This window comes from Heterodontus francisci, chromosome 7 (genome assembly GCF_036365525.1).
Source record: "Heterodontus francisci isolate sHetFra1 chromosome 7, sHetFra1.hap1, whole genome shotgun sequence".
NCBI classification, from domain to species: Eukaryota; Metazoa; Chordata; class Chondrichthyes; order Heterodontiformes; family Heterodontidae; genus Heterodontus; species Heterodontus francisci.
Genome location: NC_090377.1, coordinates 39,789,128 through 39,807,085, shown reverse-complemented (window position 1 = coordinate 39,807,085; position 17,958 = coordinate 39,789,128). Strand labels below are relative to the sequence as shown.

General features: G+C 44.6%; 1 protein-coding gene across 10 annotated transcripts in view; it reads left to right on the top strand.

The window, feature by feature from the left end:
* spopla (speckle type BTB/POZ protein like a) overlaps positions 1-17,958 on the top strand; it is a 325,679-nt gene that overhangs the window by 163,901 nt on the left and 143,820 nt on the right. For 7 of the 10 annotated variants that reach the window (XM_068035014.1, XM_068035017.1, XM_068035016.1 and 4 more), the window contains one exon: positions 16,929-17,025. The exons of 1 other annotated variant lie outside the window; for it this stretch is intronic. In XM_068035014.1, the coding sequence (XP_067891115.1) occupies positions 16,953-17,025 (73 nt within the window). In that variant the 5' untranslated portion in view covers positions 16,929-16,952. 2 more of the 10 variants (XM_068035015.1, XM_068035025.1) reach the window with 2 other exon arrangements.

The window sequence follows — 17,958 nt, the reverse complement described above, 5'->3', positions numbered from 1 at the left end:
ATCCTATCCCTCAGTATCTTCTCCAGCAGCTTCCCTACCGCTGATGTCAGGCTCACCGGTCTATAATTACCTGGATTTTCCCTGCTACCCTTCTTAAACAAGGGGACAACATTAGCAATTCTCCAGTCCTCCGGGACCTCACCTGTGTTTAAGGATGCTGCAAAGATATCTGTTAAGGCCCCAGCTATTTCCTCTCTCGCTTCCCTCATTAACCTTGGATAGATCCCATCCGGACCTAGGGACTTGTCCACCTTAATGCCTTTTAGAATACCCAACACTTCCTCCCTCCTTATGCCGACTTGACCTAGAGTAATCAAACATCTGTCCCTAACCTCAACATCCGTCATGACCCTCTCCTTTGTGAATACCGATGCAAAGTACTCGTTTAGAATCTCACCCATTTTCTCTGACTCCACGCATAACTTTCCTCCTTTGTCCTTGAGTGGGCCAATCCTTTCTCTAGTTACCCTCTTGCTCCTTATATATGAATAAAAGGCTTTGGGATTTTCCTTAACCTTGTTTGCTAAAGATATTTCATGACCCCTTTTAGCCCTCTTAATTCTTCGTTTCAGATTGGTCCTACATTCCCGATATTCTTTCAAAGCTTCGTCTTTCTTCAGCCTCCTAGACCTTATGTATGCTTCCTTTTTCCTCTTAGCTAGTCTCACAATTTCGCCTGTCATCCATGGTTCCCTAATCTTGCCATTTCTATCCCTCATTTTCACAGGAACATGTCTCTCCTGCACGCTAATCAACCTCTCTTTAAAAGCCTCCCACATATCAAGTGTGGATTTACCTTCAAACAGCTGCTCCCAATCTACATTCCCCAGCTCCTGTCGAATTTTGGTATAGTTGGCCTTCCCCCAATTTAGCACTCTTCCTTTAGGACCACTCTCGTCTTTGACCATGAGTATTCTAAAACTTACGGAATTGTGATCACTATTCCCAAAGTAATCCCCTACTGAAACTTCAACCACCTGGCCGGGCTCATTCCCCAACACCAGGTCCAGTATGGCCCCTTCCCGAGTTGGACTATTTACATACTGCTCTAGAAAACCCTCCTGGATGCTCCTTGCAAATTCTGCTCCATCTAGACCTCTAACACTAAGTGAATCCCAGTCAATGTTGGGAAAATTAAAATCTCCTATCACTACCACCCTGTTGCTCCTACATCTTTCCATAATCTGTTTACATATTTGTACCTCTATCTCATGTTCGCTGTTGGGAGGCCTGTCGTGCAGCCCCAACATTGTTACCGCACCCTTCCTATTTCTGAGTTCTGCCCATATTGCCTCACTGCTCGAGTCCTCCATAGTGCCCTCCTTCAGCACAGCTGTGATATCCTCTTTGACCAGTAATGCAACTCCTCCACCCCTTTTACCTCCCTCTCTATCCCGCCTGAAGCATCGATATCCTGGGATATTTAGTTGCCAATCGTGCCCTTCCCTCAACCAAGTCTCAGTAATAGCAATAACATCATACTCCCAGCTACTAATCCAAGCCCTAAGTTCATCTGCCTTACCTACTACACTTCTTACATTAAAACAAATGCACCTCAGACCACCAGTCCCTTTGCGTACATCATCTGCTCCCTGCCTACTCTTTCCCTTAGTCACGCTGACTTCATTATCTAGTTCCTTACAGGCTTTAGTTACTACCTCCTTACTGTCCACTGACCACCTCATTTGGTTCCCATCCCCCGCCACATTAGTTTAAACCCTTCCCAACAGCGTTAGCAAAAGCACCCTGAAGGACATTGGTTCCAGTCCGGCCCAGGTGTAGACCGTCCAATTTGTAATAGTCCCACCTCCCCCAGAACCGGTCCCAATGTCCCAAAAATCTGAAACTCTCCCTCCTGCACCATCTCTCAAGCCACGCATTCATCCTGACTATTCTTTCATTTCTGCTCTGACTATCACGTGGCACTGGTAGCAATCCTGAGATTACTACCTCTGAGGTCCTACTTTTTAACTTGGCTCCTAACTCTCTCAATTCTGCTTGTAGGACCTCATCCCGTTTTTTACCTATTTCATTGGTGCCTATGTGCACAACGACAACTGGCTGTTCACCCTCCCCCTTCAGAATGTTCTGCAGCCGATCTGAGACATCCCTGACCCGTGCACCTGGGAGGCAACATACCATTCGGGAGTCTTGTTTTCGACCACAGAACCGCCTATCTACTCCCCTTCCACTCTTTTTCCCGCCCTTCCGAACAGCAGAGCCAGCCACGGTGCCATGAATCTGGCTACTGCTGTTGCTCCTGCAACACCTTTAGAATTGTACCCTTTATCTTGTATTGCCTATATATCCTTCCTACCAAAATGAATAACTTCACATTTCTTCATATTGAACTTCATCTGCCACTCGTCCACCCATTCCACCAACTTGCCTATGTCCTTTTGAAGTTCTACACTATCCTCCTCGCAGTTCACAGTGCTTCCAAGTTTCGTATCATTTGCAGATTTTGAAATTGTGCCTTGTGCACCAAGGTCTTGGTCATTAATGTATATCAGGAAGAGCAAGGGTCCCAACACTTATCCCTGGGGCACTCCAGTACAAACCTTTCTCCAGCCTGTAAAACATCTATTAATCACTACACTCTATCACACAGCCAATTTTGTATCCATGTTGCTACTGCCGCTTTTATTCCATGAGCTACAACTTGGCTCACAAGTCTGTTGTGCGGCACTGTATTAAATGCCTTCTGAAAGTCCATGTACACCACCTCAACAGCATTGCCCTCATCAACCTTCTCTGTTACCTCTTCACAAAACGCCAGCAAGTTAGTTAAATACGATAAAAGCAAAATACTGCGGATGCTGGAGATCTGAAATAAAAACAAGAAATGCTGGAACCACTCAGCAGGTCTGGCAGCATCTGTGGAAAGAGAAGCAGAGTTAACGTTTCGGGTCAGTGACCCTTCGTCGGAGTTAAATATGATTTTCGCTTGACAAATAAAGAACAAAGAACAGTACAGCACAGGAACAGGCCATTCAGCCCTCCAAGCCTGCGCCGATCATGATGCCTGTCTAAACAAAAAGCTTCTGCACTTCCGGGGTCCGTATCCCTCTATTCCCATCCTATTCATGTATTTGTCAAGATGCCTCTTAAACGTCGCTATCGTACCTGCTTCCACCACCTCCCCCAGCAGCAAGTTCCAGGCACACACCACCCTCTGTGTATAAAACTTGCCTCACACATCCCCTCTAAACTTTGCCCCTCACACCCTAAACCTCTGTACCCTAGTAACTGATTCTTCCACCCTGAGAAAAAGCTTCTGATTATCCATTCTGTCCATGCCACTCATAACTTTGTAAACCTCTATCAGGTCACCCCTCCACCTCCGTCGTTCCAGTGAAAACAATGAGTTTATCCAACCTCTCCTCATAGCTAATACCCTCCAGACCAGGCAACATCCTGGTAAACCTCTTCTGTAAATCTATGCTGGCTTTCCTTAATTAACCCGCATTTGTCCATGTGCCTATTAATTTTGTACAGAACTATAGTTTCTAGAAGTTTCCCTACCACCGAGATTGAACTGGTCTGTATTGGCTGGGCTTATCTTTACACCTTTTTTTGAACAAAGATGTACCATTTGTACTTCTCCAGTCCTCTGGCACCATCCCTGAGTCTAAGGATGACTGGAAAATTATGACCAATGCTTATGCAATTTCCACTCTCACTTCCCTCAGTATCCTTTGATGCATCTCATCCAGTCCTGGTGCCTTATCAACTTTTAAGTATAGACAGCCTAGCTAATACTTCCTCATCAATTTTAAATCCTTCTAGTGTATTAATTACCTTTTTTACCATGGCCTGGGTAGCATCTTCTCCCTTAGTAAGTACACATGCAAAGTATTTATTTAATACTGCAGCTATTCCCCCGTCTCCATGTGTAAATCCCCCTTTTGGTCCCTTATCGGTCCTACTACTCCTTTTACTACCTTTTATTTTACTACCTATATGCCTATAGAAGACTTGGGGATTCTCTTTTATGTTAGCTGCCAGTCTCTCTTCATACTCCCTCTTTGCTTCTCTTATTTGCTTTTTCACTTACCCTCTAAACTGTCTGTATTTAGCCTTGTTCATGTTCTTTGTTGTATTATCCACTTGACATCTGTCAAAAGCACACTTTTTCTTCATCTTCATCTCCATCTCTTTTGTCATCCAGGGAGTTCTGAATTTGTTTGCTCTACCTTTCCCCTTTGAAAGAATATACCTTGACTGTGCCCGAACTATCTCTTCGTTTTTCCTGTCTAGCTTTGATTCCAATTTATTCGGTTCAGATCCATTCTTACCCTGTTGAAGTTGGCTTTCCCCCAGTTAATTATTCTTACTGTAGATTGTTCTTTGTCCTTTTTTCCATAGCCAACCTAAACCTTATGATATAATGATCACTGTCCCCTAAATGTTCCCCTACTGATATTTGATCCACTTGGCCCACCTCATTCTCAAGAGCCAAGTCCATACTGCAGTGGAAAATTTTTCTGAACACACTCTAGGAGCTCTTGCCTCTCTCTTCCCTTTACACTACTACTCGCCCAGTCTATCTTTGGATAATTAAAGTCCCCCATTATAACTACTGTATAATTCTCACACCTCTCTGTAATTTCCTTGCATCCTTACATTTCCTCTGCATCCTGACCACTACTTGGTGGCCTGTACTTTGTTGTTCCTTAGCTCTAGCCAAGTACATTCTGTCCTTGACCCCTCTGGTATATTCCCTCTCTCCAGCACTGTCCTAAATCAATACTGCCACTCCTCCCCCTTTTCTTCCTATCTTTGTTGAACACCTTGTATCCAGGAATATTTAAAACCTAGTCCTGCCCTCCTTTGAGCTATGTCTCTGTTTTAGCCATAATATCATATTTCCACACGTTAATCTGTGCCTGTAACTCACCAATCTTATTAACCACACTCGGTGCATTCACATACAGGCACATTAACCCTGATTTACACTTTATTTCTTTCTCCTTACTCTGACGCCACCTAATAACTTACTATTCCCTACTCTAGTGCTATCTATCCTTCCCAGTATTTTGTGCCGCTTGGTATTCTTCTGATATTTCCTCCTGGTTCCTACATCCCTGCCAAATTAGTTTAAAACCTCCCCAAGAGCACTAGTAAATCGCCCTACAAGGAACTCTGTTTCAGCTCTATTTAGGTGCAACCTTTCTGGCCTGTACAGGTCCCATCTCCCCCAGAGCCTGTCCCAAGAATTTAAAGCCCTCCTTCCTGCACCATCTTTCCAGCCACGCAGTCATCTGCTTTATCCTCCTATTTTTATATTTACTTGCGCGTGGTACTGGGAGTAATCTAGAGATTACTACTTTTGTGGTTCTGCTTGCTAATTTCCTACCTAACTTCCTAAATTCTTACTGCAGAACCACATCCTTCTTTCTGCTTATGTCGTTGGTACCAATGTATACCATGACTGTTTGCTATTCCCCCTAAGGGTGCTCTGTAGCCCTTCAGTGACATCCTTGATCCTGGCACCAAAGAGGCAACACACCATTCTGGATTCACGTCTGCAGCCACAGAAACGCCTGTCTATTCCTCTTTCACTAATGCTCCTCCAGTCTTCCTTGTACCCCCCCTGTACAGCTGAGCCACCCGTGGTGCCATGGACTCGGCTGTAGCTGCACTCCCCAGATGAACCATCACTCTCATCAGTATTCAGAACTGAAAACTTGTTGGAGAGTGAGATGCACTCAGGGTACTCCTGCACTGCCTGTCTGTTTATACTTGACTGTCTGTCTGGTGGTCACCCATCGCCTCTCTCCCTGCATACTCTTAAGCTGTGGGATGACCACATCTATAAATGTGCTATCCATGAAGCTGTCAGCCTCACGAATGCACCGTAGTGATGCCAGCTGCTGCTCAAGGTCCGAAACCTGGAGCTCAAGCTGCTGCAACTGGCGACACTACCTGCACGTGTGGGTATCCAGGACACGAGAAGAGTCCTCGAGGTCCTACATAGCACAGGGTGTGCACTTTAGAGGTTGGAACAGCCCTGCCATTCCGCCATCTATTAAATTTATAAACCTTGCTACTATTATTGGATATCCTGAGTTTAAGGAGTGTTTCAAAGGAGGAGATAGAGAGGTAGAGATATGGTGAGGGTTAGGAAGGGAGTTCCAGAGTTTTCGGCTTAGGCGGCTGAAGACGCAACTGGTAGAAGGATGAAAATAGGGGATGCACAAGAGGTTGGAATCAGGAGCACAGAGATCTTGAAGGGTTGTATGGCTGGAGGATGTTACAAAGACGGTGTGAGGCACATATGTGGCTTTATGTCACTGTTTCCTCCATGTACCTCAAATAGTTTAACCAAATTTACACACAGTTCTTTCAGCAAACTGTCCATTTCAAATGAGAACTGAAAGTGCCAGAAATACGTAATGGGTCTGGCAGCATCTGTGTAGAGAGAAACAGAGTTAACGTTTCAGGCCTATGACCCTTTATCAGAACTGGCAAAAGTTAGAAATAACTCCTCGATACTTCTTCCTACCTTCCCCTGGATCATGACCCCACCACCGAACATCAAGCCACTGTCTCCAGGGCTGTCACTAACCTCATCCGCTCTGGAGATCCTCCCTCTACAGCTTCCCACCTCATCATTCCACAACCCCGAAGAGCTTGCTTCTATCATCTTCCCAAAATCCACAAACAAGGCTGTCTCGGCAAACCCATTGTTTCAATCTGTTATTGCCCCACTGAACTTATTTCCTCCTATCTTGATTCTATCTTTACTCCCCTTATCCCGACTCTTCCCACCTACATCCGTGATTCTTCTGACACACTAAGTCATTTCGACAGTTTCCTGGCCCTAACCGCCTCCTCTCTACTATGGATGTCCAATCTCTCTATACCTCCATCCCCCACCAAAATGGTCTGAGGGCTCTCCGCTTCTGCCTCAAACAGAGGTCCAACCAGTCCCCATCGACCACCACCCTCCTCTGCCTGGCTGAACTTGTGCTCACATTGAACAACTTTTCCGTCAACACTCACTTCCTCCAAATGAAAGGTGTTGCTACGGGTACCCGTACGGGTCTTAGTTATGTCCATCTTTTTGTGGGGTGTGTCAAACATTCCTTGTTTCAGTCCTACTCAGGCCCCCTTCCCCTATTTCTCCAGTAAATTGATGATTGTATTGGTGCTGTTTCCTGCTCTCGCCCTGAACTGGAAAACTTCTTCAACTTTGCGTCCAATTTCCACCCTTCTCTCACCTTCACATGGTCCATCTCAGACACTTCCCTTTCCTTTCTCGATTTCTCTGTCTCCATCTCTGGGGATAGGCTGTCCACTCGTATTTCTTATAAGACCACCGATGCCCACGGCCACCTTGACTGCACTTCCTCACACCCTGCTCCCTGTAAGGATTCCATTCCATTCTTCCAGTTTCTCTATCTCTGGCGCATTGTTCTAATGATGCAACCTTTCACAACAGCATCTTCCTTTCTCCTTAACCGAGGATTCCCCCGCACTGCGGGTGACAGGACCCTTGACCATGACCCACCCATTTCCCACACTTTTACCCTCACCCCTTCCCCTCCCTGCCAGATCTGCGACAGATTTTCCCTTGTCCTCGCTTTCCATCCCACCAGCCTCAACATCCAAAGGATCATCCTCCACCATTTGTGATGCCGCCAGCAAATACATCTTCCTCTCCCCTCCCCTATTAGCATCTGAGTATCGTGTGAAATGCCCTCCACGGGTGGTGATGGACAAACTGAAGACAATTGTCTATAATGTGATCAGCATGACCGGTTTGGGGCAGACTCTAATCTGGTGTCTACACAAAGCTCTGGTTCCCTCCGCGACACCCTGGTCCACTCCTCCATCACCTCCGACAACTCACCCTTTCCCACGGCACCTTCCCATGCAATCGCAGGAGGTGTAATACCTGCCCTTTTACCTCCTCTCTCCTCACCATCCAAGGCCCCAAACACTTCTTCCAGGTGAAGCAGCGATTTACTTGTATTTCTTTCAAGTTAGTATACAGTATTCGCTGCTCACAGTGTGGTCTCTTCTACATTGGGCAGACCAAAAGCAGATTGGGTGACCGCTTCGCAGAACACCACCACTCAGTCCGCAAGCATGATTCTGAGCTTCCAGTTGCTTACCATTTTAATTCACCACCTTGTTCTCGTGTCCACATTTCTGTCCAAAGCACTTGCCTTGTGGTTTGCTATCTTTCATTCAAACTCTTTCTTTTAGCAAAAGTGTACTGGAAACAGCTACTTGAAGATGAATCAGTGTCAGAGCAGTGGGAGGCATTCAAGGGGGAGATTCAGGGAGTTAAGAATAAACATGTTCCCACAAAGAAAAAGGGTGTGATGACCAAGTCTAGAGCCCCCTGAATGTCCAGGAGCTTACAGGGTATAAGGCAGAAAAGGAAAGCTTATGCAAGACACCGAGAACTCAATGCTACCGAAAGCCGAGAGGAGTATCGAAAGTGAAGGACTGAATCAAAAAAGAAATTAGGAAAGCAAAGAGAGGGCATGAAAGAATATTGGAAGTAAAATCAAGGAGAACCCAAAGATTTTTATCAATACATTTATGAGTAAGGGAATAACTAAGGAAAGCGTAGAGCCCATAAAAGACCTAAAAAGTAATCTATGTGTGGAGGAGGAAGATGTTGATATGATTCTTAATGAATATGTTGCGTCTGTCTTCAAAAAGAGGGGGACGATGCAGACATTGTAGTTGAGGAGTGTGAAGTATTGGATGTGATAAACTTAGGGGGAGAGGAAATATTAAGGGGATTAGCATCCTTGAAAGTGGATAAATCACCAAGGCCGGATGAAATGTACTCCAGGCTGTTAAAAGAAGCCAGGGAGGAAATAGCAGAAGGTCTGACCATCATTTTCCAATCCTTACTGGATACAGGTGCCAGTGGATTGGACAACTGCTAACGTTGTAACATAGAAAAAGGGAGCAAGGGATAGACTGAATAATTACAAGCCAGTCAGTCTCACCTCGGTAGTGGGCAGATTATTGGAATCAATTCTGAGACACAGCATAAACTGTTACTTAGGCACGAAGTAATCAAGGATAGTCAGCATGGATTTGTGAAGGGAAAGTCGTGTCTGACTAACTTGATTGAATTTCTTGGGGCAGTAACAAGTCTGATTTACGAGGATGTTGCCAAGACCGGAAGATTGTAGCTCTGAGGAAAGATTTCATTGGCTGGGGTTGTTCTCCTTGAAACAGAGGAGGCTGAGGGAGATTTGATTGAGACGTCAAAATTATGAGGGGCCTGGATAGACTGGATGGGAAGGGCCTATTTCTCTTAGCAGAGAGATCAGGTCAGTACTAGAGGGCACAGATTTAAAGTGACTGGGAGAAGGATTAAAGGGGAGATGAAGAAAAATTGTTTTCATCCAAAGGGTGCTGGGAGTCTGGAACTCACTGCCTGAAAAGGTGGTAGAGACAGAAAACCTCATTTAATTTAAAAGGTGCCTGGATGTGCACCTTAAGTGTTGCAACCTGCAGGGCTACAGACCAAATGCTGGAAAGTGGGATGAGGCAGGGTGGCTCTCTTTTTTTCAGCCGGTGCAGACACGATGGGCCAAGTGGTCTCCTTTTGTGTCATAAACGTTTTATGATTCTTTCTCACCTGATCGTACAACCATTAAATCATAAAAAGCATAGAATGATTAATAGGGCTGTTAAGAAGGCATATGGTGTGTTAGCTTTTATTAGTAGGGGGATCGAGTTTCGGAGCCACGAGGTCATGCTGCAGCTGTACAAAACTCTGGTGCGGCCGCACCTGGAGTATTGCGTGCAGTTCTAGTCACCGCATTATAGGAAGGATGTGGAAGCTTTGGAAAGGGTGCAGAGGAGATTTACTAGGATGTTGCCTGGTATGGAGGGAAGGTCTTACAAGGAAAGGCTGAGGGACTTGAGGTTGTTTTCGTTGGAGAGAAGGAGGAGGAGAGGTGACTTAATAGAGACATATAAGATAATCAGAGGGTTAGATAGGGTGGATAGTGAGAGTCTTTTTCCTCGGATGGTGATGGCAAACATGAGGGGACGTAGCTTTAAGTTGAGGGGTGATAGATATAGGACAGATGTCAGAAGTAGTTTCTTTACTCAGAGTAGTAGGGGCGTGGAACGCCCTACCTGCAACAGTAGTAGACTCGCCAACTTTAAGGACATTTAAGTGGTCATTGGATAGACATATGGATGAAAATGGAATAGTGTAGGTCAGATGGTTTCACAGGTCGGCGCAACATCGAGGGCCGAAGGGCCTGTACTGCGCTGTAATGTTCTATGTTCTAATGTTCTATGTTCTAATGATATAGCACAGAAAGAGGCTATTGTCCCATTGAGTATATGCAGGCTCTTTCGAAAAGCATCCAGTTAGTCCCACTCCCTTGCTCTTTGAAAATCCTAACCATTCATTGTGTTTATAAAAAAAAAAGTTTTTCCTCATGTCACCTCTGGTTTATGTGCCAATTATGTGTTCTCTGGTTGTTGACCCTTCACCCATTGGATTTACTCTCTCTAAATCCTTCATGATTTTGCACACCTCTATCAAATCTGTGCTTGGCCTTCTCTGTCCCAGCTTCTCCAGTCTATCCACATAACTGTGTAAACCCCTGAAACCATTGTAGTAAATCTCTTCCATACTCTCACCAAAGCCTTCACGTTCTTCTTAAAGTATGGTGCCCAGAATGGGACACAATGGCGCAGTAGGGTATATAGGCTGGGGCTGAACTAGTGTTTTATTATGGAATTAGATTAGATTAGAGATACAGCACTGAAACAGGCCCTTCGGCCCACCGAGTCTGTGCCGAACATCAACCACCCATTTATACTAATCCTACACTAATTCCCTATTCCTACCAAACATCCCCACCTGTCCCTATATTTCCCTACCACCTACCTATACTAGTGACAACTTATAATGGCCAATTTACCTATCAACCTGCAAGTCTTTTGGCTTGTGGGAGGAAACCGGAGCACCCGGAGAAAACCCACGCAGACACAGGGAGAACTTGCAAACTCCACACAGGCAGTACCCGGAATCGAACCCGGGTCCCTGGAGCTGTGAGGCTGCGGTGCTAACCACTGCGCCACTGTGCCGCCCTTAGCTTAACTTCCTGTGTTTTTTATACTTCATTCCTCTATTTATAAAGCCCAGGTTCCCATATGCTTTATGAATAGCTTTGTTAACCTTCAAAGATTTGTGCAAAAGCATCAAGTGTCCCTCTTCTTGCACCCCCTTTAAAATTGAACCATTTAGCATGTATTGTCTCTCCTCAGTCATCCTACCAACACTTCATACTTTTATGTTGAATTTCGTCTGTCATCATGAAGACTTTTGACTATTTTCGAAATCATATTATTACTCATCCCCATTTTATTAAGTACTTAAGTGCACACAAGATCAGATGGCAGGTTGTTCAACCTTGCCCGTCTTAGAGCAAAGACCAAAGTATGGAAAGTCCTCATCAGGGAACTCCTCTTTGCTGACGATGCTGCATTAACATCCTTCACAGAAGAGTGTCTGCAGAGATTCATCGACAGGATTGCGGCTGCCTGCAACGAATTTGGCCTAACCATCAGCCTCAAGAAAACGAACATCATGGGACAGGACGTCAGAAAAGCTCCATCCATCAATATCGGTGACCACGCTCTGGAAGCGGTTCAAGAGTTCACCTACCTAGGCTCAACTATCACCAGTAACCTGTCTCTCGATGCAGAAATCAACACGTGCATGGGAAAGACGTCCACTGCTATTTCCAGACTGGCCAAAAGGGTGTGGGAAAATGGCGCACTGACACAGAACACAAATGTCCGAGTGTTTCAAGCCTGTGTCCTCAGTACCTTGCTCTGCAGCAGTGAGGCCTGGATAATGTATGTCAGTCGAGCAACGTTTCAACTCATTCCATCTTCGCTGCCTCCGGAGAATCCTTGGCATCAGGTGGCAGGACCGTATCTCCAACGCAGAAATCCTCGAGGCGGGCATAATCCCCAGCATATACACCCTACTGAACCAGTGGCGCTTGAGATGGCTTGGCCACGTGAGCCACATGGAAGATGGCTGGATCCCCAAGGACGCATTGTACAGCGAGCTCATCACCGGTATCAGACCAACCGGCTGTCCATGTCTCCGCTTTAAAGACGTCTGCAAACGCGACATGAAGTCCTGTGACATTGACTGCAAGTCGTGGGAGTCAGTCGCCAGAGCTGGCGGGCAGCCATAAAGGCGGGCGGCGCAGTGGCTAGCACCGCAGCCTCACAGCTCCAGCGACCCGGGTTCAATTCTGGGTACTGTCTGTGTGGAGTTTGCAAGTTCTCCCTGTGTCTGCGTGGGTTTTCTCCGGGTGCTCCGGTTTCCTCCTACAAGCCAAAAGACTTGCAGGTTGGTAGGTAAATTGGCCATTATAAATTGCCCCTAATATAGGTAGGTGGTAGGGAAATATAGGGACAGGTGGGGTTGTGGTAGGAATATGGGATTAGTGTAGGATTAGTATAAATGGGTGGTTGATGGTCGGCACAGACTCGGTGGGCCGAAGGGCCTGTTTCAGTGCTGTATCTCTAAACTAAATTAAAAAGAGTGGCGAGTCGAAGAGTCTTCGTAGTTGGCAGGAAAAAAGACAGAAACGCAAGGAGAGAACAACTGTGTAACAGCCCCGACAACCAATTTTATCTGCAGTGCCTGTGAAAGAGTCTGTCACTCCAGAATTGGCCTTTATAGCCACGCCAGACGCTGCTCCACTGATCACCTCTATGTGCTTACCCATTGTCTCTCGAGACAAGGAGGCCAAAGAAAGAAAGAAAAGTATTTTAAAGGCATATATGCCAACTATCCATTTACTGATCCACCCTATGCATACAGTAGGGGCAAATTCTTATTGCCAACAAACATTGCTGCTTACAGCATGCAGTGAGTGGCCGGATTTACTTTGCAGCAGCATTCAGGGCAGAGTGGCATTGAGGGGAGGGGAGAGATTGAAAACTTGGACTGATGGTTTGGGGTGGAGGGGGGTGAATATCACCATTAACTTGGGGTTGGGGGAGGTTGGGAGCCTGACAGCTTTTTTTCCCCAAGTGTTAGTTAACTCTTGTTGTTTTTGACTGTATGTGAAGATTAATCTGATATCCAAGACTACTTCAGAGTGATAACAAGAGCAAAATGCTAAAGTTCAATATAATATGGAGTATAACATACCATTTCCGTTACATAAAAATGTAGATACAAGCAAAAACACCCAAATCCAATTCCCAACCTCTACTGAAGTTATCTGATCTTAACCAAGGAGGCAGCAGGGGCATTGAAATGAACTTGTGCTCCTTTGCCCCTACTGCCCCCAAAAGCTGGAAGTTGAGTTCCCATGAAAGTGATTCCTGCCAGAAGGAGTGTACAGGTTGTGCGCTACAGGGGACCCAGCATCCAATGAAATGTACTCTAACAAGTGTCAGTACTTTCAGGAAATCAAGGAAGAGAATTAAGTGATGGGAATGGGCACAATTGGTTTTCACACCATTCATAATGTTCTGAAGTCACTGATCTGCTTCCTGCTGAAGGAAGTGAAACTCAACAGTTGGAAAATTGTTTTACAGTTTGTAGCAAAAGATAAACAAGTGATGGAAAACATTCTAGATATTGACCCTGATAAAATTTTCCAAATGTTAAAAGATTTTGCAGGCGATTAGATTAAAATGGTGTAAATAATGGTTTGCTCATGTTGACTGTGCTTTTTTTCTAACTAAGTCCAAGTTGAAACTATTGCTTTACTTTTTTGGTAAGCTCTTCTTCCTGTCACTTAATTTGAATGCATATCAGAACTTGGTTGTATAATGTTGCTTCGAGATGCTGCAGTAGAGACGAACTGGACCAAGTTCACGCCAGCTGTAGTTTAACTCCAGTAATTGCACATCAGAGGTAAAGGTGAAGGAGTGGGAAGGGAAGCCATTGCAAATGATACTCTGGCTATGATCAGGTAAGAATGGAACCAGGTGAGAGCAGTCCCACCCAGCTGGAAGACAGTGGAGAGGCAGCGGAGGAGAATGGTGTGGTCAGATGTGTCAAAGGCTACAGATAGGGCAAGGAGGGATAGTTTACCTTTGTCACAGCCACATAGGATATCATTTGTGACTTTGATGAGAGCCGTTCCGGATAAGATGGGCATGGGAGTCGACAACATGTTCAAGGACTTTGGAGAGGAAAGGGAGGTGGAGATGGGGCAATAAGTTTGCAAGGATGGTGGGAGTCAAGGGTTGTTTTTTTGAGGAGTGGGTTTTAACTGCAGATTTAAAGGAGAGAGGGACAGCTGCTGAAGAGAGAGAACCATTAACAATATCAGCTAACGTGACCAGGAGGGGAAGTTGGGTAGTCAACAGTTTAATGGGAATAGGTTTGACGGAGCAGAAGGTGGGTTCCATGGACAAGATGAGCTCAGAGAGGGCATGAAGAAAGATAGGAGAGAAACTAGAGAAAGATGCGAGTTCTGGGCTAAGGTAGAGGGGAGCTTTAGAGGCAAGTTGGCCCATTGGGCTAGTGGAAGGGAGGGGTGTGGTAGATGCAGTTGGTCGGATAGGTCTTGTCTTGGCGACAAAGAAGTCCATGAGCTCCTCGCACTTATGTTGAAGTTGAGTGTGAAGGGGACAGGAGAATGTTACTGTTTCATTTAGAAAGTTTCATTTAGTGAGAGTTGCTGTTAGCAAAATATGACCCAAAACTAGGTCAAAGCACACATGCAATTCATAGTATATGCTGTACAACAGTTGTGCTTTCTGGATTAATGTGTTGACACTTTTTTTCTTTGGGACTGCTTTTTACAATTGTGAGCTAACTGTTGCATCATATTTCTCGACATTTAAATGACAGTTGCTTTAGACAGCATGCAGCTATCCTAAAGCATAGTTTGTTGAAGATAGGCTTTTTGAAATGTTGATTTTTCCAAGTAAAATAGAAATGAAAATGAGCTGTTTTTATAATGGACAGCCAAACTTCAACTCCATGTTTAGGCCCAGAAAGCAATTTGAATATCCAGCCTCTGGTGTCCGAAGAACAAAAGATGCCAAATTAGATTTGTGGTAGAGGACTTGTGGCAAGACCCTGGAGAAATTTTAAGACCTGGTCAAGAATTTTAAAATAAATATGTTGGGAGACTGTAGGTCAGTGAGGATGGTGGTGATGGATGAATTGTACTTAGTGTGTCCAGGATGTAGCCAGCTATGTTCTGGACAAGTTTGTGGAGGATGGATGCACGAAGGCCAGTCAGAAGAGTATTTACTAAATGTAACTGAAACTTGAGTAAGGTTTTTACCAACTTGGGTGCTGATGTAAGAGTAAGACAGATAATGTTGCAGAGGTGGAAGTAAACAGACTTGGTGAAACAGAGGATGTGGGATATCAATTTTGGTTCAGGATTGTCACCATGGTTGTATGCAATTTCATTCATCCTAAATAGTTAGAAAGGATAATAGCATTGCTGGTAAGAAAACAAATTTATGGTGGATGCCAAAAATTACCAAGGGGAAGCATACAGATGAAAAAGAGAAGGGGCTAAGGATTGTACTGCATCTCAAGGAATTGACTTTATAGTTATTGGGTCACCTTGTGAAACACCCATACTGCTCTATGTTACAACCGAGGCGGGAGTAATGCACTGTCCCAACGTTCCGTAGGTCGCAGTATATTAATAAAGTTTTCCCACCTACTGGAAATTAGCCAAATTAAAACACTTTAGTAACCCCCAAATAAAACAGACCAAACCAGGTATCTTTTAAAAAAAACATCAAATTAACTATTAATAAACTAAATCTTAAACACTATTAACGTGAATTTATGTCTAAAGACTTTATAACTTATTTTCTCTTAACCCTAATGAGCGCGCACATACATTCAAAAATCAACAGTTAACTGGTTTTAAAAATAGTATTTCTTAGGAATAAAATAAGTAACTGGGTTGTAAGTCCTGGTGAGTTACATTCCTGGTTGGTGAGGTGTCCCAGATTAGAACAATCAGATGCCACTTGAAGTCTCCAGGTGAATTTGACGAAACAGTCTTTCAATAGATATGCATTCGAAGCACTTCAGTTGCAGCAGGCATCACACAGTTCTATTAACAAGGAGTATAACCACAGATCTATTTGGATCCCAAAATTGGTAGTTTTTAAGTAGAAACTTTACTGAGAATTCCAGCAAACACAAATAAATGACCGAGTCCCTCTTGAAGACAAATGTTCTTTTTTTCCCAGGGTTTTGTTTTCTCTCCTATGCAATACAGAGACTGAAGATAAATGTAGATTTTCCTGCTAAGGGAGAGGGATCTTCCTTTCAGTAAAGCATGCTTCGACGGTCTCTAGTTCAAACTAGTTGAAGCCACAGTTTATCCACAGTTAAAAGTTACAGTACATCATGTGACCTCTCTCTCCTCCTGTGGCCTAGGAAACAGGTGCAGCTACTGGCACAATGTACTCAGTGTTAAAGGCACACTGTTTTAAACAGAGGAGAAAAAAACAGTTCTGTGACATCTGTAATTTGTCTCATAAATATCAGAAATGGCATCACATATTTTGCCTTTTTGTTATAAGCCAGTTTAAAATATGGTTTGAACTGTAGTAATTTTAGTCATTTTAAAAATAAATTTACGTGATTTGCCTATGTATAGCATGTTGTCTTAGAACTCAGAGACCTGATAAGGCATGATACAGCTATGGGATCCAAATGATAACTTGTAAATTTTATATTTAAAATAAGCATGACAGAGTAGAAAAACATCAGCCTTCATATATAAAATGCGTCCACTTACCCTCCCATTTGCTGAGAGGTGGGTAAACCTTGACTGTGCTACTCCTATTTCGCTGTTATGCTTAACTGTGTTATCAATTTCATTATTGTCTTGTAATCCTCTCAGAATTCATTGTTTGCTTCATAATCCCTCGTGACAACTGTAATTATTTAATAGAGAGCTGCCCATCTGTGTACATAGATGCACTACGCAAGCACATGGAAAGAAAGGATTCACCCCCTACTTGCAGCAAAACCAGGGCTTGGAGGCAAAGGTGCGTACTACCCACAGTGAATACAAAAGCTGCCATCAAGAAAAAAATGGTAATTAAACCCAGTAAGACTAAATTAAGGGGAGGCGTTGGCGTAGTGGTATTGTCACTGGACTGGTAACCCAGAAACCCAGGGTATTTCTCTGGTACATGGGTTTGAATCTCACCACAGCAGAAGGTGGAATTTGAATTCAATAAATAAATCTGGAATTAAAAGCTAGTCTAATGATGGCCGTGAAACCATTGTCGATTGTTGTAAAAACCTATCTGGTTCACTAATGTCCTTTAGGGAAGGAAATCTGCCGTCCTTACCTGGTCTGGCCGACATGTGATTTCAGACCCACAGCAATGTGGTTGACTCTTAAATGCCCTCTGAAATGGCCTAGCAAGCCTCTCACTTGTATCTAACTGTTACAAAGTCAATAAAGAATGAAACCTGACGTCCACCCGTCATCGGCCAAGGCACCCGAAACGATAATGGCAGACCCAGCCCTGTTGATCCTGCAACGTCCTCCTTACTAACATCTGGGAGCTTGTGCCAAAGTTGGGAGAGCTGTCCCACAGACAAGTGAAGCAACAGCCTGACATAGTCATACTCATGGAATCATATCTTACAGACAATGTCCCAGACACTGCCATCCCAATCCCCGGGTATATCCTGTCCCACCGTCAGGACAGACCCAGCAGAGATAGCAGCACAGTGGTATCCAGTCGGGAGGGAGTCACCCTGGGAGTCCTCAACATCAACTCCGGACCCCATGAAGTCAAACATGGGCAAGGAAACCACCTGCTGATTGCCACCTACCGCCCTCCCTCAGCTGATGAATCAGTACTCCTCCATGTTGAACACCACTTGGAGGAAACACTGAGGGAGGTAATGGTGCAGAATGTATTCTGGATGGGGGACTTCAATGTCCATCACCAAGAGTGGCCCGG